This window comes from Accipiter gentilis, chromosome 34, assembly GCF_929443795.1.
Source record: "Accipiter gentilis chromosome 34, bAccGen1.1, whole genome shotgun sequence".
Taxonomy (NCBI): Eukaryota; Metazoa; Chordata; class Aves; order Accipitriformes; family Accipitridae; genus Astur; species Astur gentilis.
Window position 1 is genome coordinate 640,608 of NC_064913.1, and position 24,211 is coordinate 664,818.

Consider the following 24,211-nt stretch of genomic DNA (forward strand, 5'->3'; position numbering starts at 1 on the left):
GAAAACTACATCAGCTATTTTGTATTACTCATGTAATACCAGGGTCCATTATTCCAGTGTATCTAAAGCCTTGAACAGTTATTCTTTCCTTTGTCACAGCGTTTGCCATTGAGACAAGTGACTGCTTCTGATAAGTCAGTAACAAGCCTTCACAGACTAGTATTATGCTGAAATAACTACAGTTATTCAATTCCTGGATCCTGTCATCTCCAGGCTTAAATGAAAGATTTTGTTGCATGATTTTACCTTCATGTTTTATAAAGCCAAAGCTTGAAAAAGCCTTGGTTTTCCATCTCCAAAGTGACAAGCTAATGCCTGATCACTGCTCAAAACAGGGTTTACCACTTAAAGTTAAGCTACTATTTTTTTCAGAGCTTTTAAAGAAAATACACTTACAGTGTAAGCAAATACTCTTCCTTTCTATTAAAAAGAGGGAACAAGCTGTACTTTCACATTATTCCCCACATCCCCTTTTATAAAACCAAATCAAGCACCCGCCTTGGCCAGTCAGGTATTCCCATGTGAAAAGACCACAGACTAAGCATTAAGGTTAATAAATCAGATTAGCTGGCAGATAAAGCAATTGCATTTGACGTACATCATGCAAGAATCTGGAATCAAGTGAAGTAGAAGGTAAGGCCACTTTTTATGAAAACCTGTTGTGCACAGAAAGAGAAGCAGTAGAGACACCAAGTGTGGTTGGTCTTTTTTATGACAAATGATGGCAGCATTTGGGAGCAAAATATTTCTGAAGTCAATGACAAGTTTCTTTGCAGAAAGTAAACAGAAAGTCAGGTCTGCTGAGACAGATACCAGAGAACTCCTACAGGTAGTTTGACATCTACTGTCAGACTTATTACAACCCTTTTAAAAAAATATACCTTTTCTTTTTTTAAAACACAATAAAAGTTCTGAGTAGAAATCTTAAGCAATGAAAAAATTCTTACCGCTTTCTATAAGCATCATCAAGAAACTGTATTGAAGAGTTAGTCATTGGAGTCTTTGCTTGTCGAATTAACCAGTGCTTGTTCTAAAGAAAAAAACAAAAACACAAAATAGATTAGCATAGGAGAAAAGTACCAGCTTTTAAACCTTTCTTAGGCCAATTAAAACAGAAACATTGTTTAGGGTAAAACATCCACGTGATTCCTGTGAAATAGGCAGGCAATGCTATCAAACTGACCTGACTCCAGTTTTCCCTCTTGGTTCATGTAAAATCTAAGTTGCAAAAGCAGAATATATTACAGTTCCATTATGCTCAGCCCTTGGCAAGAAGAAAATAGCTGTGGATCTTTTCAAAGCAGTTCAGGGAAGAAATTTGTGAAAGGAGCTAGGGAAGGCTCTCCCAGAGATAAAAGTCTGATAGCATGAGACAGGTCTGATGAAAAAAATCTGAAGGATGGGTCAGTATTGTAAGATTGGTCTTGGTTGTCAAAGTGAGGTTCTTTTGGGACTAAGACTGGTGAGCATCCTAACACAGGCAGAGAGGTGGAAAGAAACTCCTGCATCAAAAGGAATTAGGACAACCTAATTTATGGACAGGTAACGACAAAGATCTGTAATGATGCCACTACCAGGTTCTTGGTAGCCTATAAATAAACTCAGGGCTGGAGACTACTGAGGGGACCAGAAACATCACTGTTTTATTGGGATTTTTTGACTCTAGGACAAGAGCGTTTCTTTAGCTGAAGTGTTATTGATTCTTCTAGCCACATCCCCACTTTCAGAAACGGCCCCTCCCTCTCTCCCCTCACCCACCCTTCCAAAGTAACAGAGGTGATCTAACTCATACAAAAAGTGATACTCCCACATCCTGAATCACCAGCCTGAAGTGGATCAGCTGCTGTACAAATAGATAGGAAGGTCTGCTGTGAGCAACCTGAAGATTAGTATTAGTGGGAGAAGAAAGTCACGTCAGTGCAGCTTTATACTTTTTCATTTAGTACGTCAGAGATGACCCACTCATTGCCCTGAGCTTGAGCCTGTATTTACTTGGTCACTCCTCTCCATAGAGCCTCTCATTAGGCAAGTTGCCTCCTGTCACAAGCGAATGACTCTGAATGGGCTCAGGCTTTAGGGACTCACAGTGAAGTGACTCGTATCTCCTGCAATTATTCGGTTCCCCTGTTTTCTGTTCTTGCCGACTGAAGGGAAGATTTTGGGCGTGGAGACTGAATACCACATCCAGTTTATTTTAATTCAGTTGTATTCAGATCTCTCTTCTACAGTAGTTGTAAAACAATTCTCTGGAGAGACACTAAGTCTATCTCAGCAAGAAAACACAGCATCATCAAGACCAAACATCTAGGACTTGTGTGTTGGTTGAGAGAGGATAAAGTAAGGAAAGACTTCACAAACCCCATCCCCAGCTCAGCAGCAGTTCTTCAGAGAACAAAGGAGCTGGCAATGTCACCTGTGCACCAGCCACCTTTCACAAGAGGTGGGCTTAGGAGAGGCCCTCCTCCATAAGGCACAACCACGCTGGTTAACTCAGGTGGATAAGTCACCTCGTAAAGCAGAATCCTCCTCCTTCCTGGAGGATTTTGTTCTTCCTACCTTTCTCTGAAGTTTCAAAAACTTCACACAGCACCTAAATGCCTCTGTGGATTTCAAACTTCACACTGACTCAGAGTCCTCAAATCTGCTTCCCAGTCAGTCTCTGTCAAGCCTCTTTCACTGGTTACATACAAAGCTGTCCACCAATCCTGCTGCCTCCCTATGTCCCATTCTCAAAGAAATTTTGGGAGAGCTTGAGACACCATACCATGTCTTGCCAGCAGAATCTGAACCCAGCTGTGCTTTCAGGTTAAAGGAAAAACAGTGCATGCAAGAGAAACACCCAACATGTATCAGCTTCTCTCTCAGAACAGCTTAGATAAACCACTCATCTGGGCTACCAATAGTCCTGCTTGGGAAACCAGAGAGCTATCCATCATTTGATATAGCTCATAGCTGAGGATCCTAAGCAGAAGTTGAAGTGCGCATCACTGGACAGAATCTGACAACAGCTTAACTCCTATTTTTCATGCAGAGATTCTGCCTAGATGGCTCCTTCCAGTACCCCTTGCCCACATACTGTATAAGGAAGCTAGGCAACATTAATTTAGGAATCAAGACTGTACAATGAAAGACTGTCTAGCAAGCGTAACAACATCAATGACTTGAGGGTCTGAGCCTACGTACATGTTTATTGCTATTGCAGGAACAGCGCTTGCCCTAGAAAAAAAGTGAAGCTCAAAGAAGAGTTAGGCTTCAAGACTACAACGCTGCCAATTAAAGAAACACACACTGTTAATGATTGTAGCTATTGTGTCTAGGAAAGAAGAGTAATGCTAGTCTGTTCCTATTGTGAAATCTAGCAAAACTGCTATATCCACAAGTATTAACTACCAAACATTAAGTAAGTCTCTCATTTTGCTTCATGTCACAAAGGCACATGCAAAGCTTTTGCTTCTGCTCCACATAAGGGAGCTCCCACACTATTTTTTGGCCAGCTGCTGACATTGCTGGTCAAGTTATTCTGGCTCACTATTTTAAAAGCATTCATTTATTACAGTAATGGACTCTGAGATAAAGTTAGGGATCCTTTCACAGAGGAAAAAAGCCCCAGCCTGATTACCACTCCCTAATTTGAAACTTAACAGGTTGGGCTAAAGCGTTTGCTACTGCCTGCAGCCCTTTTCTCCCCTTTCATTCATGTTTTTATATCACACTGATAAGCACATGGCCATTTTGCAAGCTACAATCCTCAGCTAGGACAAGTTTCACCCTGTACTACATGAGTCACAGTGACCTTAGAAGAGGTATCACTGGGCTCCAGATAGGCATTTAGGTGACGTTATCTCTTAAGATTAGGAGCAGATCTTGAAGTGAATCAGTTGAACACTGAACAGTAGTGAGGTCTGTATTTTAAACTAATTGAATAAAAAATACAAGACTTTTCTAAGTCAAGTATTTCACCAGATTAACTGTTTGTGACTTTCACTTTCACTTATTGGCAAAGTAAGACGCAGCAGATTAGCCTGAGCTAGACCATATTTGGCCAAGTTTACCAGCAGTGGAAGGTACCGCCCTGTCACAAGGATGTCTGCGAGTTTGTAACACTAGGCTCTGCAATTCTGGTTACAGGTTATTTCAACAAATGAAAGGCAAGTTCTCAAAGTCCTTAGTGACCTCAGGCCCTGTGGTTCATAATTCCACAAAGTCCCCTGGTTAGTCTGATATGCTCGTCACCTCGGAGCAGCTTGGCCGCGAGCTCAAGGAATGGACCACCCACCCACATGAGCAGATGTGCTCAGGAAGACAGGGCTCTCGTCATTCTTCACCCAAGCCTTTGTGTCACACTCTGCCTGTGTTTTCTCCTGAACATACAGAGAGCAAGGAAAGAACATTTTAAGAGCTTCAGAACACTCTGGAAATTGGACACAGAATTAACATTTTCCCATTTATCAATGATAATTCCATTGTACTGCCTTATCATTTTTGCCACTACATTTTTTTGTTTAAAAGATATTGGTATGCAAATATCTCAAAGTCACAACAAACATATCTTACCCTGAAAGGCTGATTAACATAACTAAATAGCCACTAGTCATGGTAGTAGCCTATTCTTCTCACTGTTTAATCTTAACATGCAGGTCAGGGTCATTGCCTACGGCTCTCACAAGCTAGTCAGTTCTTGCTAGTTAGCTTACCTTTCCATGAATATTAAAATTGCTGTTCCTTGGTGCACTGACATTCTGAAAGCTCTTCTTATACTGTGGAGCAGCTGTCCAAGGGGAGTGTGGTGCTGGGGTTGAGATCATCATAAAGAAAGGTTCAAAATTAGATTTATACTCCAAGAAGTCCAATGACATGTTGGCCTGTGAACAGTTTCATTGGAGAAGAAAAGTCATACCTCCAAAGAAAAACAGCAAGTATTGGAAAGATCCAAACTAGACATGCAGAACTTATTTAGAGCTCAGTAGTACTGGGAACATTTAAACTATTTCAGAAACCTATTGCTTGTTCATCTACAAGTGTCCAGAACAGCAGCTCATGATAAAAAAAATCTCAAGTGTTCACGTTAAATCATTTGTCCCACATCTCTGAACAGTATCTACTTGAGACCTTTGCATTTAGACCTGGAAAGCTCACCAAAAGTTTGTGCCTATTCCAAATATCAACAAAATCCACCTAAACTCAGTTTTCATAAAGTAAAATCGGAGCTTTCTTTAACACAGTCTGAGTCTTTCTGAGGCTCTCAGATGCCATCTCTCCTGCCTGACAGATGTCATTTAGCAGTCTCACTTGTCTTCAGAAATAGCAATAACTCTGAAAATATTTTTCAGCCCCACTGTTTATAGCATATGCTTATTCTGTAGCAAGTTCCTAGTTTATAAGGGGTGCCACATTTCTGCTGGCAAAGCCAGAAGCTCTAGTGCAGGACAGTGCCAAACTCCACTCACTCCACTTTCATTTTCATTTCAGCCTATACACAATTTCAAGTAGCAAGTTAGAGGAGATGGAGAGTTCCATTTCGGCCTTCCCTTGGTCAGCCTTTGAAATTAAAGCTTCAAAGGTATTACTCACAGATGAGTGCTCCGCTATTCAAATCTCGCAATATTTTCCTTTCCTGTCCAATTAGTATACCCCATTTTGGATATCCTTTTCTTTCTCTAGAAGAAAGAATACATCAGGAATTCCCTCCTCTTCCTTCCTCTTAACTCGTACATCTAAGCAAGTAGGGCTGGACTTCAGTTGTATGACAACAGAGTTGAGAGGATAAGAACAGTGTGGAGTTCAAAAACCTGGTTCAGAAACCAGCACAATGTAGGCAAGTTCACAGAGTTAGTCAACTTAGATTTTGTTAGGAGCTTAAACTGCAACATGTCAGGATTGCAGCAGACAGATCCAGGTGTTCCTATTCTTAATACCAGACTTAAAAGTACCCAGATGTCCTTAGTCAGGACAAGAAAGTTTGTGCATCACATCAAGCAACACAGGAACTCTGCATAAGCAATTTACTCCTGTGCACTGCCCATTGAGCAAATGAAACTCAAACACTAGCTCTGAAATGTGAATAACTATGAATACATATTTGTTAACTACAGGCAGAAGACAGAATGCAACACACTGAAAATCAGAATACACTGCTGTATCAATAGGTAACACACCGCAAATAAGAGGTTTATGCAGCAGTGACCTGTTGGTCAAAGTGCTTACAAGCTACTGAAGGATCAGCAAAGACCAGTACAATGCCAGTAATAGGATAGTCTCACTTCTGGCTTATCAATTCCAATCTAGCTTTAGATGGTGTAAATCTAAATTTAATCAGACAGCTGTTCAGTACCCTGAGAAACATCAATCATTTCTGTTCCTAGTAAGCAGCTGACAATGTTCAAGAACTCACTGGAACGAAACTCATTAGGGTCTCAGTGGCAGAGTGCAGACTGACTGCACAAGGAGACTTGGAGAAGAATTTTCCCCGAGTGCTGCACGTGAGCTCCCAGTGCTACCAACTCATACACTGTAACAGCATGTCAAGTTAAGACTCCAGCTTGGTGAGCGGGGAGAACACTCCCCTTCCCCATCCGCCCAAACCTCCAAGCTAAAACTATTTGCTAAACAGGTCCTCAAGAGAGCTAAAGTAACTCTTCCAACTTTAAGTATTTGATATCTTTGTTACCTCTCTTTACCTTAAGAGGGCAAAGAGGCTAAAAACTCCCCTGGTCAGCTACGCATTTTGCACAGTGCATATATCGCCCTCTGACAATGTGGAGGACTGATTAGCCTTTGATATTTCCAAGTTATCAGTTTGATGTAGTTAGAGATTACAAGACACTAATACATCATAATATCTAACAAAACACAGTGTCAAGTTATATTTAACTTCCCACTGAAATCTTGGCCCAGTTAATCTGTTACAGAAGTTGTGTATTGTAATGAAACACATCCTTCTGTGAAGTAATTTAAGTTATTGCCTACCTGCATTATGTTCCTCATGCACTGTAGCAGCCAGTATTAACCTCTCAGTGAGCTACTGGCTAGCAAACAGGCAGTTGGAACCCCTTTCCTCTCCACAGCTCATACACACAAACTTCTCATTTCTAAATATACCCAGAATCTTGCTCTGCTGATTAATGCCCACCCACCATCACGACAGCACAATCCTGTATTTACGAAATAAGACAGCCGAACAAATTATCACCCCCACCCTTCCCCAAGCCCCCAGCATGAGGCATTATCTGGTCATAAGCAGCTTCTGTAACATAGGTGTTGCAAAATTTCTTACCAGTACGTCTGTCAGATAATCTACACTGTAGTTCTCACCATGCCTTCGCGCTTTGCCATTTACTGAAAGAGTATAGTTATAGTACTTTGAATTTTTTTCCTGCAAAAAAGAAAAAGTGCATATTTATACAAAGCAACATGTACATTGGTTACTTGAAATAATCAAAACGAGCTGCCAACAAGCATCTGCCAAATAGGTTATAAGCATTTGTCATAAGGACACTGCAAGAATTCTCAGAACTGCTCTCAAACAACAAAACTTATTTCAGTGCTATCTCACACTGCTTTGGCTTTACAAGTCAGGGTCTTCCCCAGGAGCAGCCTTTGTGAAAGCCAAGGATCTGATGTGTAATAGAGGAAAAAATGGAAGAAAATTTGCATTAAGTTGTTAGATGCTCTTTGCCTGCTCTTTCAGGACCAGCAAAGTTAGAACACGAGTTGGACTACAAAGCAACCGAAATTAAGTATTCTAAAAAAAAAGAATGGTCACATACCAAAGCATACCAAAAACTCCATCCAGGAGGGACATGACCTACTCCTCCTGCATCCTCTGCTCCGTACTGAAAAAAGACAGACCATGACTCACAGTTTCAATTATGATGAACAAAAGCTAGAAATTATGTTTCATATTCATGTGCTTTGTTCAACACTAGTCAGAAACCACATTAAGCTAAATTCAATTTCAGAATGGAAAAAACCAAATATATATGCATATAAAAACACATATATAGCCTGTTAAAGAAACCAGGGTTAAATAACTAGAAAGACAGTAACCGAAAGCTTAGCATTCATCAACAAAATTTAAATCTTATTCCCTGTTCTACTCCACACACAAAAATATGCGGAGATCCTAGAGAACATACAGTAAGTACCTCATCAGGTAATGAGGGGGGGATCAAAACACACACGTGACAAGACACTCTTAAGCTTTAGCTATAACAGTTCACAAGACACTAAAGAAAATTTCACACAGACCAACAGCTTCCATCATCCTCCCCCAGAAGGGGGTATGAACTTCAAGCAATGCTAGCCTCTTGTCACCTCAGTGTCAAATAATCTACAACAACTAGCCTTTAAGCCAGCAAAAAAAGGAAAGTAGCTGCTGAATCAGTGCCAAACTCAAAACAGAGCGTGCCTCAGAGCAACACAACGGGTTTTCTCAGGGCTGCCGTCTCCCATCTACATGGCTCGCCTAACTGCAGGGACAGGAGACTATGCTGAGTCAAGGGATGCTCAGAGGAAGCTAGGTAAATTTCCCTTCCCCTAGCTGCCTCAGTAACATCAGCAGAAACAAATTTGTGCCTGGCTACAAAAATCCACATTCCATTATTCTATTATACCACCAACATTTTCCACCAAGAGACACAAGGAAAATAATGCTGTTAAGGACCCTGTAACTCATCTAGCTCCAAATACGATTTCATCACACTAGAGGAACACCTGATCTTAGAGCTTTCAGCACTGAGCTTTATGTCTTACCATAAACAAACTATTACAAACCACAGCTTAGTTACAAACAGAAAAAAAGCAAAAGCACACTGTTCTGGTTTCAGCTGGGCTAGAGTTAATTGTCTTCCCAGCAGCTGGTACAGTGCTATGTTTTGAGTTCAGTATGAGAAGAATGTTGATAACACTGATGTAAGCAACAGTTGTTGCTAAGTAGCGTTTCGTCTAAAGTCAAGGATTTTTCAGCTTCTCGAGCCCAGCCAGCAAGAAAGCTGGAGGGGCACAAGAAGTTGGCACAGGACACAGCCAGAGCAGCTGACCCAAACTGGCCAACGGGGTATTCCATACCATGGGACGGCACATCTAGTGTATAAACTGGGGGGAGTCGGGGCAGGGGGAATCGCTGCTCGGGGACTAACTGGGTGTCAATCGGCAGGTGGTGAGCAATTGCACTGCGCATCGTTTGTACATTCCAATCCTTTTATTATTACTGTTGTCATTTTATTAGTGTTATGATTATTAGTTCCTTCTTTTCTGTACTATTAAACCGTTCTTATCTCAACCCACAAGTTTTACTTCTTTTCCCGATTTTCTCCTCCATCCCACTGAGTGGCAGGGGGAATGAGTGAGCAGCTGCGTGGTGCTTAGTTGCTGGCTGGGGTTAAACCACGACACACACACATGTGACCCAATAATAAAGTGTTGGGTAACCTCTGTAAAGAGCTCCAGTAATATCTGTTCTCCCAATACATTTGCCTCAGCAGTCATTTAGTATTTAAAATACCATATTAACTGCTAAGAAGAAAATAGTCCTCTGATTCAAGGGAATATATCAGTCAGGAATATTGAAACAAATTGATTTTTTTTTCTTTAACATTATTCTAACATTGTGCCTGGCCTGGCACTGGCTTGACGGTGTTCTTCAGTACTACATGCCAATCGTCTATCCATTTCCCCCAGTCATTAAAATCATCATTCTAAAAATCAACACACCTGAACATACTAAAAAAGCCTTTGGATTCCATCATCCTTTCAAAATTAACTTTTGAAAGCATTCAGACACCTACAGAACCTGATTTTAACCAAGTTAAGTTAAAGATTTGGACTTTGCATCATATTTATCCCGTCTCGGCAAAGACAATAGTTCACCCAAGTAACACCATTTTAAACATTTTGGGGACCTGCCATCAGCTGCAAATATAAAAATCACTGAACGTTTTAGAAGAACGGACTAATGCAAGTGAACTGCATCACAGTAAAAAAAAAGCACAAAATACCTCATTCAAATACTTTCCAGCAAAGAACGTTTGATAACCACACATAGTTTTGAGCAGCGCTGGGAAGGTGTATGGTTCTTGAATCTTCTGCCATAACTTGCTGCTACAGTTTCCTTCCAGAGTGTTATTGACAACATGATGATTATGTGGATATTTTCCTGTTAAAATGCTAGCTCGACTGGGACAGCAAAGCGCACTGGGAACGTACTGGAAAGATAGGGTGAAGAGATACAAGATTGACGTTGTAAAACAATTTTTCCTCAAAATGATTAGTTTTGAAATATCAGCTAACAGGTTAAAGCGTTCATCAGCATTAAAGCATACTTCTTTCTGGACACACAGAATTACATGCCAAGTATTTTCACTAGTGAAAAGTGCACATGAAACCAGTTATAAGTTTCTGCAGCGTATGCCCTTCACCCTCCCCTGCATTAGATGTGTTTTTTATACAGTCGCAAGCATCCGTTAAAATACTGTTTGCCGGTTAATTCACTCCATTATTTTAGCCGTGGCAATACATTAGAAGGTAAAAAGAGTAAAGCGGGTTTTCAGCACGCATGAAGCTGACAGTTTTAAGCAGCTTCTTCTAATGCTTCTCAGTTTGTAATAAAAATACTCAGATTGCTCAGTTCTACTTCACAGCTAAAGGAAGTCAGCAAAAGTACTTTTAGGAAGTGAAACCTTCCCTCCCAGATTCGGCATGTGACCTTAAGCTACGTTCATTTTGAGACCCCAAAGTAGTTAGAGATCGAATTTGAAAAACCCACGCACCTACGTACAGACTGCGTAAAACCGCCACCGGTTCCGAGACCTCAGACGACCCAAGACACAACCACACAAACGCGCGCACCTCGGGGGTTCCGAGCCTTAACGCCAACACTCACCGCGTTCACGAAGGTTACTCCCATCTGCGCGATGAGAGCGTTCGTCTTCTTCAGGGGGGTCTGGAAGAAAGGTACCGAAAGGAAACCGGCTGAGGGCGCAAGGACGCCGGGCGAAGCCGGGGGGGCCGAAGCAGCCCTGCCACCTCCTGACGGCGGGCCCACCGCCACGGTTTTCGGCACCGCCCGGGCAAGCCGGGCCGGCCTTTGGCCAGGGCCTCCCGCCACCGCGGCGCTGACCCGCGCCGGCCCGGCGGAGCGGAGGAACCGGCGAGACCTTCCGGGGACTACCTGCGGCCGCAGGGGCCGCGCCGGAGAAGCCCCAGCCCCGCAGCCGCCTCGGCGGCTCCCCAGAGAAGCTCCGCTGGCCCGCGGAAGCCCGCCGCGACGCGCCCCGAGGCCGCGGGCCGACAGCCCGTCCCCGCCTCTCACCCCGGCCGCCGCTCCCCAGCGGCCGCCGCCACCTGCGCCTCACGCCCTGCCCTCCCCCGGCCTCGCCCGGCCCGCAGCCGGGCTACGCGACAGCGCCGGGCGGGCGGCGGGCACCCCCTCGGCGAGAGCGAGGCCGAAGCCGAGGCCGAGGCCTCCCGCTCCCCTCAGGGGCGGCCCCCGGTGGGCTGCGCGGTGCTGTGTGGGGGGGGCGGCGGGGTTACCATGCCGCCCAGGCAGACGTCCTGGTCGTCGGTGAGGATGAGCACCACGTTGGGCCTCCGCGCCTGCCGGGCCGCCCTCGCCGGGCTCAGCACCAGCAGCGCGGCCAGCGCCAGCCCCCGGACGACGGCGGCGGCGGCGGCGGCGGCAGACATGGCGGCGGCGGGGTCGGGCGGAGGGAGCCGGTGCCGCGAGCCGAGGGGACGCGGGGCGGCCGCCAGCCAAAGCGCCGAGGGGCAGCGCGCGGGCTGGCCCCGCCCCCGGCATATGACCCGGGAGAGCGGCAAGGGGGGGGGGGGGGAGCGGGAGGGGTCACGTGGCCCGGGCGCGGCCACCCCGGCGGGGAGCGGCGCCCTCGGCCCCGCCCTCGGCCCGCCCCCCGGCTGGCCCCGCCCCCTCCTTTCCCTCCTGTCGTTTCCGCGGGGCTGTCCCGGGGCGGTGCGCGGAGGCAGGGCCCGGGGAGGCGGCTGCGGCAGCAGCGGCGGTTGTTGCTCAGCGCCGCGCACGGGGGTTAACGGAACCAGGCGGCCGCCCCGGGGACCGGGACCGGGACAGCGGGTTACCGCCCCGGGGCGGGGCGGGGCCGCCCTTCCCGCCCGTCAGCAGGTGCAGCGGCCCCGCCCTCCCCGCCTGCCGCCGGCCTCTACCACGCCGCGCGGTGCGTGGAGGGGGGGGTAGGGGTGGGAGTGGAGCCGGGCGCGGCACTCCGGCCTGCGGGGGAGCGTCCTGCCGGCCTTGGGCTCTCCCGCCCCCCCGCGCGCCGCGCTGTGGAACGGGCCGAGCCCGGAACTCGGGGCTGCCGGGCGGCTGAGGAAGATGGAGGCCGGGGAGCCCGGCCCGGGCGGCAGGGCGGGCAGCAGCGCCGACAGCCTGGCCGAGGAGGAAGAGGAGGACGAGGACGAGGAAGGTCCCGGGAGCGGCCGGTCCAGCCGCACCTCGTCGCTGGTGAGCGGGCTGCTGACCGAGCTCTACAGCGCCGCCGAGGCGGCCGCCCCCTCGGGCAGCGCCCGCTCCCGCGTCCTCCGGGAGCTGCAGCGGCGGCCGAGCCAGGTCGAGTACCTGCGGCTGAAAGGTACGGCCTGCCCCGCCCCGCCGGGGCCGGGAGCTGCCCCTGCCGCCTCGCTTCCCCCTCTGAGCCCGCAGGGGAGATCCCACGGGCGAGCCTCCCTCCTTCGCCGCAGCGGCCCGTGTGCGCGGCCGCCTGCCCCGGGGGCTGGCCGGGCGCGGGTAGGCCGTTCCGCCGTCGGCCCGGGGCCGCCCGCCCTCTGCTATCGCTCCTTGTCTGAGGAGCGAAACCGCGGGGCCGCCGTGCTCCTGCCAGTTCAGTGCTTTTTCCTGGCTTACGGCAACGGATCGGCCGCCGGGTTTCCGTCCCTTTCTGTCCCTTTTCTCTTAAGCTGGAAGAGATGCCACGCAGGCTGTGCCGTAAGAGGCGGTTGGGTGGTTTAGGTCCTTTTGGTGCTAGGGGACTTAAACTAAACCTGGGAATTGTAAAGCTTACTTGTAGGTAAGCATGCCTTCTAGGGAAAAAAAACCCTGTAATTAAAAAGAAGTGCAATAGTCAGCTAACCAAGAATTGTTATGAAAGCCGAGTAGCCACAACACTGCGTGCTTGTGAAAGAATGAGACTTGCAACTCCAAGTTGGCCCCATCAGGAGGGCCGTACAAAGGCCTCTTGTGTCCTGATGTTAAATCATTCTTGCTTTTGACAAGGGGAAGAAAGCAAGAGGTGAACAAACATGCTTTTTTTTTCCAGACCTGGGCAAACAGCTTTCTGCTTCCGTGTTTAGCTTCTTAATGGGCTGATACGCCATCTGATGTTACAGGATGCAGCTCAAGTTCCTATGTGTGTCCTCTGGCAATCTGGGACTCAGCAAGAAATTTGCTTGTTCAGAAATATATTTTGTGGAATTTGAACTCATTAATTTTGCTGCCGAGTTAATTGTTTTTACAGGGACAGCTAACTGGCACGAGTAGGAAAGACTAAAATTCAGCTCGCTACTTTTGTGGTGACTGTACAAGTCAGTTGGAATACAACTTAAATTTTTTGCTCCCAAAATCCTTAGGTGTAGCGCTAAATCACCTCTCCTGGTACAAGGGATTGGGAGTTCCAGCAAAGCAGCAGGTGCTGAAACAGGCTAGCATCTATAAAATACAGGACTGTTTTACCAGGGGCTCCCTTCCTGTGCAGTTGTGCCTTGCTCATCACTATCCCATGACTGATTGTCATTTCAGCCTAATTTGTCCTTTTCTTTAAGCTCTCCAGAACTGTTGAAAAAGTTTTGCCATAGGAGCTGAGCTGTTTACCATCCTGCTAATAGTAGTTTTTCCTGGATGCATAAATATTGTTCTCATTGGATTAGGTTACCAAAGTATGAATTTTTTTGATTGATTTTTCTCCCAGCATCAGGGGGGGCATGGTTGGATTGAAAGTGATGGGATTTGAAAACTTAGCCACAGGGAACAGACAGCTGTTTAGATGTTGGTGGCAAGCTGTACCAGCCTATTACAGGGTCATCATGTGATAGGCAAGACCCAAGCTTTCACTGGTGGGGTGTGCCCCTAAGAATAGAGCAGAGGACTCAAAAAAAAAAACAAAACCCCAAAAAACCCACTTAAGACATCTCCCCAACAACTCCTTTTTCTCCTGGACCTGAAGCTCACCACATGAGGGGACAACAGGAATATTAGAAGTAAGCTGAGACATTTTGGTGAACTAAGGGTGTCTGGTGGCACTGTGACAGACCAGTGAAAATAGTTGAGGCTGTGACTGAAGCCATCTAGTTTGCATCTTAGTGGAAAGAGCTCATCCTGGAGCTGCCTTTCTAGCTTTGCAGGCACCTTCTTGAATGTGTTCCTTTGCCTGTTACCATTTGCTTATTCCCCATGCACCCTTTCCACCAGCAGCTTCTGGAAGGTACTGTAATTTAAAATTTACCCCCTGGTTGCACTACTGTAGGTATATTCTGGCTATGTCTGTCGCGATTTTTCCAATTTATAACAGTATAATTATTAAGATTTATACACGGTTCAATAAGTTGAAGTACATTAGTTTAAAAGAAAATTAAAGACTTTGGCACAGATCCTGAAAATGTTTATAATTGGGAATTATCCCAGTCAATAGAACTTGTAACTTATAGAAAGTTTGTATATGTAAATATCCATGGGCAAGTCCCTTTGCATGGCAACTACAATAAGCTGTTTATTTTTTTTGGCCTGTACTGAAGTTATTTTCTCTGCTTATTGGCAGATGTCAATGAATTAACAACTGTAAAACAAGAACTGAATTACAGAATTTCGGTTCAATCAGCAAAGTTGCTTCGTCTTCTGAAGCAGAAGGACAGGCTTGTACATAAAGTCCAGAAGAACTGCGATATTGTCACAGCTTGTTTACAGGCGGTTTCCCAGAAACGACGTAAGTGCTTTCTGCGTATGTGTGTACTCCTCTAAGTAGTTTATTTCATTAATGTGGGCAGTATTTCAATTAAGGCCTCGCACTTGATTTAAAAATCAAGAGGCCAGGTTATGCTTATTCCTTGGGTATGACTGGCTGCCAGTGGTGTCAGTGGCACCTGGGAACAGGCAAAGCTCGACTAGCTCAACTGGGTATGCTGCCGAAGCCTCAGCATTGTGCACTGGTGTGGCACCCTTACTGTAGGTTGTCTGCCAGGCTTTTTCAGCATTAATTCACAGAAAGCCCAAGCTGATTTTTTTGGTGTGCATGGTGTCTTTAACTGTGTGCTTTCATATGGTGATAAGGGAGATGCTAGAAGTGGAAATTCTTCTCGCTGGAAACTATAGACAGCAATTGTCTTCCCAGAGCATTGTTAGTAGTGCATAACTCCTTCCTATCAAGTCCATTCAAGATGAGGAGTATTAGTAAAACCAAACCTACTTCCCTCAAACCTCTTTATCTGTGCCTGTGTTTTGGGGGTTGCAGAGAGGGTGCAAAGAGGAAAAACGTTGCTCTTTAATTGTTTAGTCTTTTCTTCCAGCACAGTGAAACCTTTTTATTTGACTTTGCAAAGTTGTCATCTAAAGTTAAGCTGAAGTGCTCTTGTTAGTTCTGCTAAAGTGAAACTGCATGTAATGTGATGTGTAAAAATAAATAAAATCATACCTTTAGAAAGGACATGTGAAAATAACCTAATGTTCCCTGTCTTATTTTTTCATTAACATGCAGCGTGACAGGTACAGAAATGTTCAGGTACAGTAAAAAAAGCATGGTCTTGTCACAAAAATGGCTGTAGGAGCTTTGAGGTGCATGTAAAGATTTTATTAAAAGAATCTTACTGTAGCGGCATGTGCTAATGTAGTTTAGTTAAGGGTTTGTCTGTTACTGTGAAACTTAATTTTTAAGCATTTAAAAGTGTGCCTTTGTTTTACTTAAACCTAGCATGAAAGTTCTTGGCTGTCATGCACTGCGTAGGCATATTTCTTCTCACCTACTCTTTTTCTTTCTCAACATCAGCTTGATAATTGAGTCCTCAGTGCCATTAACACTTAAGTCTCCTTTTAAATGAGACTACTTGAATTTTGCATGTGTTTAAGTATTTGGAGGATTTGACTATAAATTCTGAAGGTCTGAGCATCCTGACCTTATTCATTAGGTAAAAACCTATTGACTGAAAGGGATATGGGATTTCATCCTAAATATGAATGTGTTTTTACAAATATCAGGTACAGTGTTACACTTAGATTAATGGGGCATTATGTTTAAAATGTGCTAGTAACAACTGAGATAGCTGAAGTTTTAAAGTCATGCAGTTGATTGCCTAATATCCATGCATGTACATGCAGGTGTTTGAAGACTATGTGTAGGTTTGTATGTTACGTTTCTAAGTGAGATATTTTTATTATTAATATGGCATACCAGATGTAAATACTCCAGGGCACCAAAAGCTTAGTTATTTCTTGCTTTAAGATCTAATCCAAAGCCACTGGGATTTGTTGAATGACTCCTGATCACTTCAGTTGCTTTGGAGTAGATCGAGACTGTGTTTTCATTGCTCAGTATAAATGTACTAGCACTATACAGAGAATGCAGCACTAAGTTTTTGCTGTAGGATGTACAACTTTAAATTTCCTGGTAATCGTGCCTTTGAGGCTCTATTTGATCAACAGCTGTCCAAAGGCAGGCACAACTGGTCGTCTTCCCTCCAACCATTTATTCTTGCCTTTGTACTATTTCCTGTGTAGCAGTGGGAACCCCTGTGTGGGATATAATGAATAAAATTGGAGAGGTGATCCAGTAAGATAATTCCTTTTTTCTTTCCTGTAACAGTTCCCTGTTCCCAGTTTCTGCAGAGGGTGGTAAAAGTGGGTGCACAGGAGAAGGTCGTTGCTTAGAGTAGCTTGAGAAGTGCAGCTCCTGAGTATGTGAAGTCCTTGAGTCTCAACAAAATTGTTATGCTAACAGTGGAGAAAGCTATTATCACAGTTAATGTGATGGAACGTTAAAAAAGGCATACCTCCACCCCAAAATGTAAGAGAGTTTTTCTGCTCATTAAATCCCTTGGAAACTAGATTTTCTGTAGACTACCCTCCCATTTTTAAATATTCAAAACCTCGTTATTAATTTGTAGAAGTTCTCGTTGTTCCGTGTTTTTCTGATGAAAGTATATACTTGCAATATAATGTTCTGTGCCATAAAGCTTTATAATGTGCTTCCACGTACAGCATTAACATTATGATATCCTGTAGTACTAAAATCTTTATCAAGTATGGCAAAGTTGTTAAAGTATTTTTCCTTTTAAGGTATGTTTTTTTAGTGGCAAACTAAAGTTTATTGAAATTGTGTTATCATTAATTCTAACATTTCAAAATGTAAGTGATTCTTCAACTGATTTATTTAGAGTTTCATGGTATGCTTATACTATTGTTGCACTCGGAATTTTTTTCCCCCACATATAGTGAAATCTCTAGAGGTAGATCTCTAGTTTTAAATTAACCTTAAGTTCACATTCAGATGTTTAAATTCTACCTTTAAGCAATCTGTACAGGCCAACTGCAAACAAATACTCTTTCAGGAAAAGATGGAAAATCTGTCTTGATGCTTAATTCTGGCTTTGTCAGAGCCTTTTTGAATACTGCCTGACAAATTCACTCCTAGTGGTAACTTCAGCTAGTTAGGAAATTACAGAGCTGATAAACTTGCTCCCTTATTTTCTGACAAAACATCTATCATGCTCTAGTCTGCTTCTACAGAGCAGAAACAGGTAATGCTTAAAAAACTGTATGCTTAAAACTGTGTATGTTCAGTATCTGAAAGTTCAGCGTCTGCAAGTTTTGCAGACCACACAGGGAGCCGTCCACTGATCGGTCTTTGACCTGTGCTGGCTCTCGGTCTCTGCCTGATGCGCAGAAGAGGAGGCATGGCCCTCTGGCAGCTTTGGAAGCCCGTGCCTGGCTTGCTTGTGCTGCAGGACCAGCCACACCAAACACAGTGCCTGTGGTATTTGAATTCTGAGTGGATACAGTAAACGTGGAGGAACAAACAGTCACTAGAGACAACTTCATAACTTGCTGTGTTCCTCATTATGCTGTTGACCCTTATCCCTGGTAGGTGGTGTATGTCTTGCATACAAATAGGTATTACTGTAGAAAACAAAATTCACTGCAGAGTGAAATGCATTTTGGTCAGAACCATGAATGGCTACGGCTCTGTTGGGGAAGGATAAATTGTTTTGGTGGATGCCTGCTAAAAGCAGTACGCTGTGCTGTACTTCTAGTTTGTAAGATAGATGACTGACCTGTTTCATTTTAATAACACTTCTACCCAAATTTTAAATAAAGTACTCCAGTGAAGAGAAGCAGCAAGAGAGAAATCACAGTGATAGCCTGATGACAAACATGGCTTCTAGGCACATGTGTCTCTTACTCTTGTGATTTTTTTACTTATTTGGAGTAACAAGATGTAAGTTTGTTCTGTAGCATTGTAAGCTGTTTCAAATCCGTCTTAGAAAGCAGAGTGCTTTATGCACTTAATTATATCATTTGAGAAAAGCAGAATTCAGTAAAAAAATAAATCGAGGTTTTGCAGCTATCATCTAATGAATACGCAAAGACATCTCATTCTTTTATCTCTTCCTCAATTTTATATAGTGACAGCTTGTTTATATTACTAAATATATTTTGACTGATCAAATTGCAAACCAGAAGTTCCTTGAATCACAAACTTTGATTGCCTGTCATTTTAATTTAAAAAAAAAATAAATGCATGTATTATATAAAAATTACTTATAAGCAAAATCATCCAGCTCAATTGTAACTCAGTCTGGCTGGAAGCAAGCAGGAATGCTTACATCTGATTCAACATAAAATAAGCTCAAGTTGTAGTAACAGAAAGTTCATTAATATTCTCTTCTATTTTTAATGGAGAAATAATTTCAGTAGAAAATTTCACAAAGAGATCGTTAATTTGGTGCTATGTAGCTATGGTGCTGTTTACCAATAATAACTTTAAATGGGTCTTGTGCTGTGTTCAGAAAGACTCTTAGTATTCTCTGTTGTATTACGTGTTTAGAAACTATGATTAAAGATAAGTATTATTCTTCTGCTATTTCAGCATTGACTCCTGTATAGAAAACTCTAAGATAACAGTAAACATTATCTTTCTATTTTTAATTTTTCTCCTCCTGGTTTGATTTAATGCAGAGCCAGTAGAGGGAGACAGAATATTTTATTTTGTGCAGAGATAGAGGTGTATCTCTGGTTTTCATAGGTTGGTGGCTTTCATATCCTTCTCTTAAATGTGAAGGGAAGTGCTTTACAAATGTGGTCAGGCAATAATTGGATTAAAACGTTTAAAGTCATGCTGTCAAATAAGTGTTGTTCACAAAGGAAGTATTAGGTTCCATATGTGAATTAGTTGAAAAATGGTGACAAAAGGCTGCTTAATTATAACTGAGATCATCAATTCCCACGTGGTTGTGAAGTTTACTCAGAAGCTCCTGATTGAGTGGGCTGAATGTTTTGGAGTCCAGCTACAGAAATTCAGAGGTTTATGTATACACTTATTAGCAATACTTGTGATCTCTTTGAGTGCATCTTAACTGGATAGAAAGCCAGCACAAACTGGCATCGTCTGGGCACAAATTGGTACCCTGTGTGTTCCCAGGGGATGGACAGAGTTTACTGGTAGAAGACCAGGCTATGAAGTCTCCTCAACTTGTGAGAACGTGCTACTGTCTGTGTAACATCAACTCTCCTCACAGGGTGTGGAACTCGGAGGAAGCTGGGGAAGCCTTGCCTGATGTTGTAGTTGTATGAGTTGGTTAGGAGAGGACTGCGCAAGATCACCATCATCAGGTGTCTCTGGAAAAGTGCGACTTAGATACGCAAAAGTACTCACACATCTAGATTAAACTTCTGTTTTCTCTTTCCTCGCTCAGTCCCTCCAACGTTTCTCTTTAGCTTCAGTCCTGCAGCATCTTTGTGTCCTGTCCCATCTTCCACTTTTTTTCCCCTTCCTAAGTCTTTATTAGCTTTTCTTACTTGATCCCAGTCTTTAAATATTGGACTTCTCAGCCCTGTTCCATTTTTCCCCTCCCTGCATCTTGCCTACCCTGCAGTGTCTACCACTGGCTCTCAGTCAGTCTGTTCCCATCTTGGAGTTTTCTTCACATTGTTCCTTGGTCTCTTTCGTATGTTCTTCCTTGTCTTATTCCTGCATGCACTAACTATCTGCTCACCTGGTTTCTCCATCCCTCCTCTTCCCTCAACATTTGTTATAAAACCAAGGCAGATATTCACAAATTTTAGTTCATAGGATGAAAGTTTGATTAAAGGTGTAAGAACAACTTTAGTACAATACACTGTGGACTGCTAACACAGCTAATATTGATTTGATTGAACTTGAACTTTGAAACGTTCTTGGAGGAGAGGAAAATTTTTCACAATGAGAACAATCAGCCATTGGAATAATCTCCCCAGGGAAGTGGTGGATTCCCCAACACTGGACACTTTTAAGATTTGGCTGAACAGGGTGCTGGGCCATCTTGTCTAGACAGTGCTTTTTGCCAAGAAAGGTTGGACCAGGTGATCCTTGAGGTCCCTTCCAGCCTAGTATTCTGTGATTCTATGGTGTGATTCTGTGATTGTCACTCTGGATCAGATGTCTTGTAACATGGGGCAAACACTTGTGTACATGTGTAATAATTCATGCAGGTCAAATTATGCATGTGGCTTATCTGTCTTTTCCCACTTGCTTCCCAGCAGTTTGAGGTACTCTTGCAGTTGTATCAATATGCTTTAACCTGGAACACCTCAATTGCTCTGGTTTAATTTTTTTTTCTTTCTTTATGAAGAACGGAGTTACTCAGTGAATGCTGCTACTGTGGCAATTTTGCACACGCACACCCCGCCCCCCTCCCTGTGAATCTCCATTGTTATAAATTAGGGGCCAGATTTGAAGCTTGTATTTGCTTTTCATGTTCCTCACTTTATTGTCTGAAATATATATTAAAGAGGAGGATGTTCTGTATTAAAAATATTAATGTATGTGCAATTTCTGGTGCTGCATTTGCTATTAAAAGAGGGACTATCACGTACTTGCTGTGTTCATCTCCAACTCTAATTTAGATTTCTAGGTGGATGTGAAACAGGTCATTCGTTTAGAAAACCATGTCTCATTTTCAAGGTGTTGCTCTAACACATTTTAAATTTAACTCAGTAGCTCTGACGTTTGAAGCCAGATGAATCTGCTTGGGTAACTTTTTATAGCAATAACTATTTAATTGATCTATCGAAAGTACATTCCTCCTTTGATGTGGTTAAAATAGGAGGTTTACTTCTTCTGGAGTCTGATTTCATGTGAGTCATCCTCAGATGACTCAATTGGCTGCATGTTTCAGTTCAGTAGCTTTCCTATTACCTCATCTGTACTTGTGTGCTTGGTTACATTACTAGTCTCTACCCTTCGTGGGTGCTAATGAATTTGATCCTTTAAATTGATGCTGTGGCTTTTTGAAATGCATACTTAAGAAGTGTTGCTTGTGGCTACTTCTTGTTTTTCCTAATGAATTGTTCTTAATTTAGTTCCACCTGATCTTTTGTCCTTTGAAGCCTTTTGGTGGGTAAAAGGAAATGGAATGTAACAGAATCATGAGCTTGAAAATGTCATAAATTGTTTTTATGACAACAGTTGCCAAAGGTAGGCTGAATTTTCTTTACAGCCAGTTGCCTACTTGTTAGCAATACATGTGTAAATAAACAGAATATTGCTATTGATTTTTAATTATTGCTATTTTCATCGAACTGTTAGTTATGCTGCATAGAGTGAAGGCTTTCTGTGTTACTTATGACTCAAGATGTGGACATAGGCTGAGGACTGGTTAGCAAGGATTTTGTAATCCATTCTATGTCCTGTGCTGGTTTGCAAGGAGTGAAGTAATGGGACAGTTAGAAAAGGAGAGAACCTGTATTTTGGGGATGCTGGAGCTTGGCTCAGTGGGGATGGTCACTGTGCGCTTGGTCCATAAGCTGCATTGGGCTACTGGGCAGCAGCTCTTTTGATCTGGATGGTGAAGTTCACCTGCCAGTCCTTTGGGTATGGGCTGTGCACAAGGGAAAATGACTGTAAGTGTGATCCTAACTGGCTTGTTCATTGTTATCCAGCATTATTAATAAATTGTGTGATGCTTAAAAATATTACTGGAGAACCCTTCAAAAGAGCCAACTATCGTGGTGAATATAAAATTAAATGCTGTTTGATTATCACATTTTGTTCAGCTTCAGCCAGCCAAGATTCTGGGAAATCTGAAAGCTTACTCCATTGCAATGGGAGCCTGGACTGAGAAGGATTACTTTTAACACTAGGCTCGGAGGAGAAGGACTGCAAACAGCATCATTCATTGCTGTGCACCAGATCACGAAGAAACGTTTCAATGAGTAGGTGTGTGTCATATTTAGTATTTGCTAATGTAAATTAGATTGTGTATTCTGGATATCTGTTAGTGAGTCTGGGAGAAAGAAGATAAAAGTGGGCGTTACCAAACATAACACCAGCAGTGTGGAACACTGAACAAGATGCTGATGCTTTGCAAGGGCAATGATTTTTGGTTTTCAATGCCATTGGGAGTGTACTATCATAGTATTTTATGCAGTTTTGGAAGTTATCCACATGAAAAGTGCCATCTCTGTGTTAGAGGCTGACAGCTATCCCTAACTGAATAATCCTGGGGAGTTTTTAGGTAGTGAATTCCATAGTTACTTTCTTTTGATGAGAATATGATCTTGGAACTGGTCTTTGAGTGATGCAGCCAGGATGCTGAGACTTGGAGAAGCAGTGCGAGGGGAAGTAGTTTAACAGAGCAGCAAGTCAGTAAAATTCTGGTACAGCACTGTGCTGCTCCATTGCCTCTCATGGGATATTATAGAGAACTATCGACTTAAGTTCCCAGGCTTAAAGTGTGGTGCTGCTGACGGGATGTGCACACAGAGCATGGATCTTGTAGGTAATAAATTTTGACATCTTTGATCACTTGATGAGCAGTAGCATTGGTAAGCCCTACAGGGAGAGATGACCCCACTTCATTGTCTCCAGCCAGCTCTTCAGGATGATCTGTGCTAGCCCCAGAAAGCTGACTGGTGTGGGAGTCCATAGAAGCCCTTGGCTAGCTAATTCAAAACATTTCGGCTGACTGCTGTCTTCTCTTACTAATATTCTCCACTGTAAAAAGAAAGCTGTAATATAATTTCTAAATTTGCAAACTGTCCAATCCAAAGTTTCCTTACAAACTTTGGAAATAATGTGATTGTGCAGATTTGGTATCCCTCAGAGGCCACTTTGTGGCTAATTTCAGTTTCTTGACTTCCAAGATTAAATAAAACTTTCCTTTTCTGGTGTTCAAAAGGAGTTAATATTTTCTCTTTTTTTTCCTAAAAAGAAAGAGGCTGGATTTGCTGTCTGATTTGGCCATGTCTCAACTGAAAAGTTCTTGTGGTCTGTGCTACTGCAGAATACCAGATTCGAAAGATGGCCAGAGTTAGTGCTTACAGCAGTACAGAATCTGGAATGCTCACTTTGAGGGAAATTCTGCTTTAAGAATGCAGCAACTAAAATATCTTGTTCCAGTATGAAATAAAACACCCACTCACAAAAGTCAACTGCTTATGAAGCAAAATTCTGAAAGCTTCCATTTTGAACTAAAATGCTTTATTCGGATTTTGACCTCACCCTTTCTGATTTCATGTTATGCAATGAGCCCTTTTTCAAGCAAGGTGTTAAAATGTTTAATCCTAAAAAGAGTCAAAATTATGCTTTTAGCGTTTGGAAATGTTTTCATCAAAGATAACGTTCTGCTGTGAAGGACTTTGCTCACCACAAGCTGGCATTTTATGGGAGAGCTTTCCATTAAAGTGGCTCCAACCAGCTTTGTTACTGAGATCTTCCTGGGAACACACAGCCAGCCATCTCTGCAGCTCATTCCCTGGCTGCTTGACGCTGGGATTCCAGGCTGGTTTAGGGAGCTGAGGAGCCAACATGCGTTCCTAAGACATATATTTTCCTTCTGCGCCTTTAGGGATTATATGAATCCTTACTTTTCCATGTCACATACTTCTTTGTCCCTGACTCTCACTACTGAAGTGTCTAACCTCCGTCGAAAATACCTCCCTGCCCTGTCCAAACAGATACCATCTCATATTCCATCATTGGCTAAAACCTCTGCAGTTCTTGAAAAT

The 24,211-nt window shown here is 43.4% G+C and overlaps 2 protein-coding genes across 6 annotated transcripts in view; one reads left to right on the forward strand and one right to left on the reverse strand.

The window, feature by feature from the left end:
* GNS (glucosamine (N-acetyl)-6-sulfatase) overlaps positions 1-11,718 on the reverse strand; it is a 25,064-nt gene extending 13,346 nt beyond the window's left edge. For both annotated transcript variants that reach the window (XR_007504608.1, XM_049791993.1), the window contains exons 1-7: positions 11,530-11,718; positions 10,880-10,939; positions 9,996-10,202; positions 7,767-7,832; positions 7,274-7,372; positions 4,695-4,862; positions 948-1,030 (exon numbers count right to left, since the gene is read on the reverse strand). Coding sequence is in view for 1 of the 2 variants with exons in the window: in XM_049791993.1 (XP_049647950.1) it covers positions 948-1,030; positions 4,695-4,862; positions 7,274-7,372; positions 7,767-7,832; positions 9,996-10,202; positions 10,880-10,939; positions 11,530-11,682 (836 nt within the window). In the remaining variant the exon portion in view is untranslated. The remainder of the gene's footprint in view (positions 1-947; positions 1,031-4,694; positions 4,863-7,273; positions 7,373-7,766; positions 7,833-9,995; positions 10,203-10,879; positions 10,940-11,529) is intronic.
* A 348-nt stretch (positions 11,719-12,066) lies between these two features.
* TBC1D30 (TBC1 domain family member 30) overlaps positions 12,067-24,211 on the forward strand; it is a 60,437-nt gene continuing 48,292 nt past the window's right edge. For 2 of the 4 annotated variants that reach the window (XM_049792243.1, XM_049792245.1), the window contains exons 1-2: positions 12,249-12,599; positions 14,778-14,942. In XM_049792243.1, the coding sequence (XP_049648200.1) occupies positions 12,344-12,599; positions 14,778-14,942 (421 nt within the window). In that variant the 5' untranslated portion in view covers positions 12,249-12,343. Of the gene's footprint in view, positions 12,600-14,777; positions 14,943-15,710; positions 15,735-17,813; positions 18,089-24,211 lie in introns of those variants that run through there. The other 2 variants (XM_049792248.1, XM_049792250.1) reach the window with 2 other exon arrangements.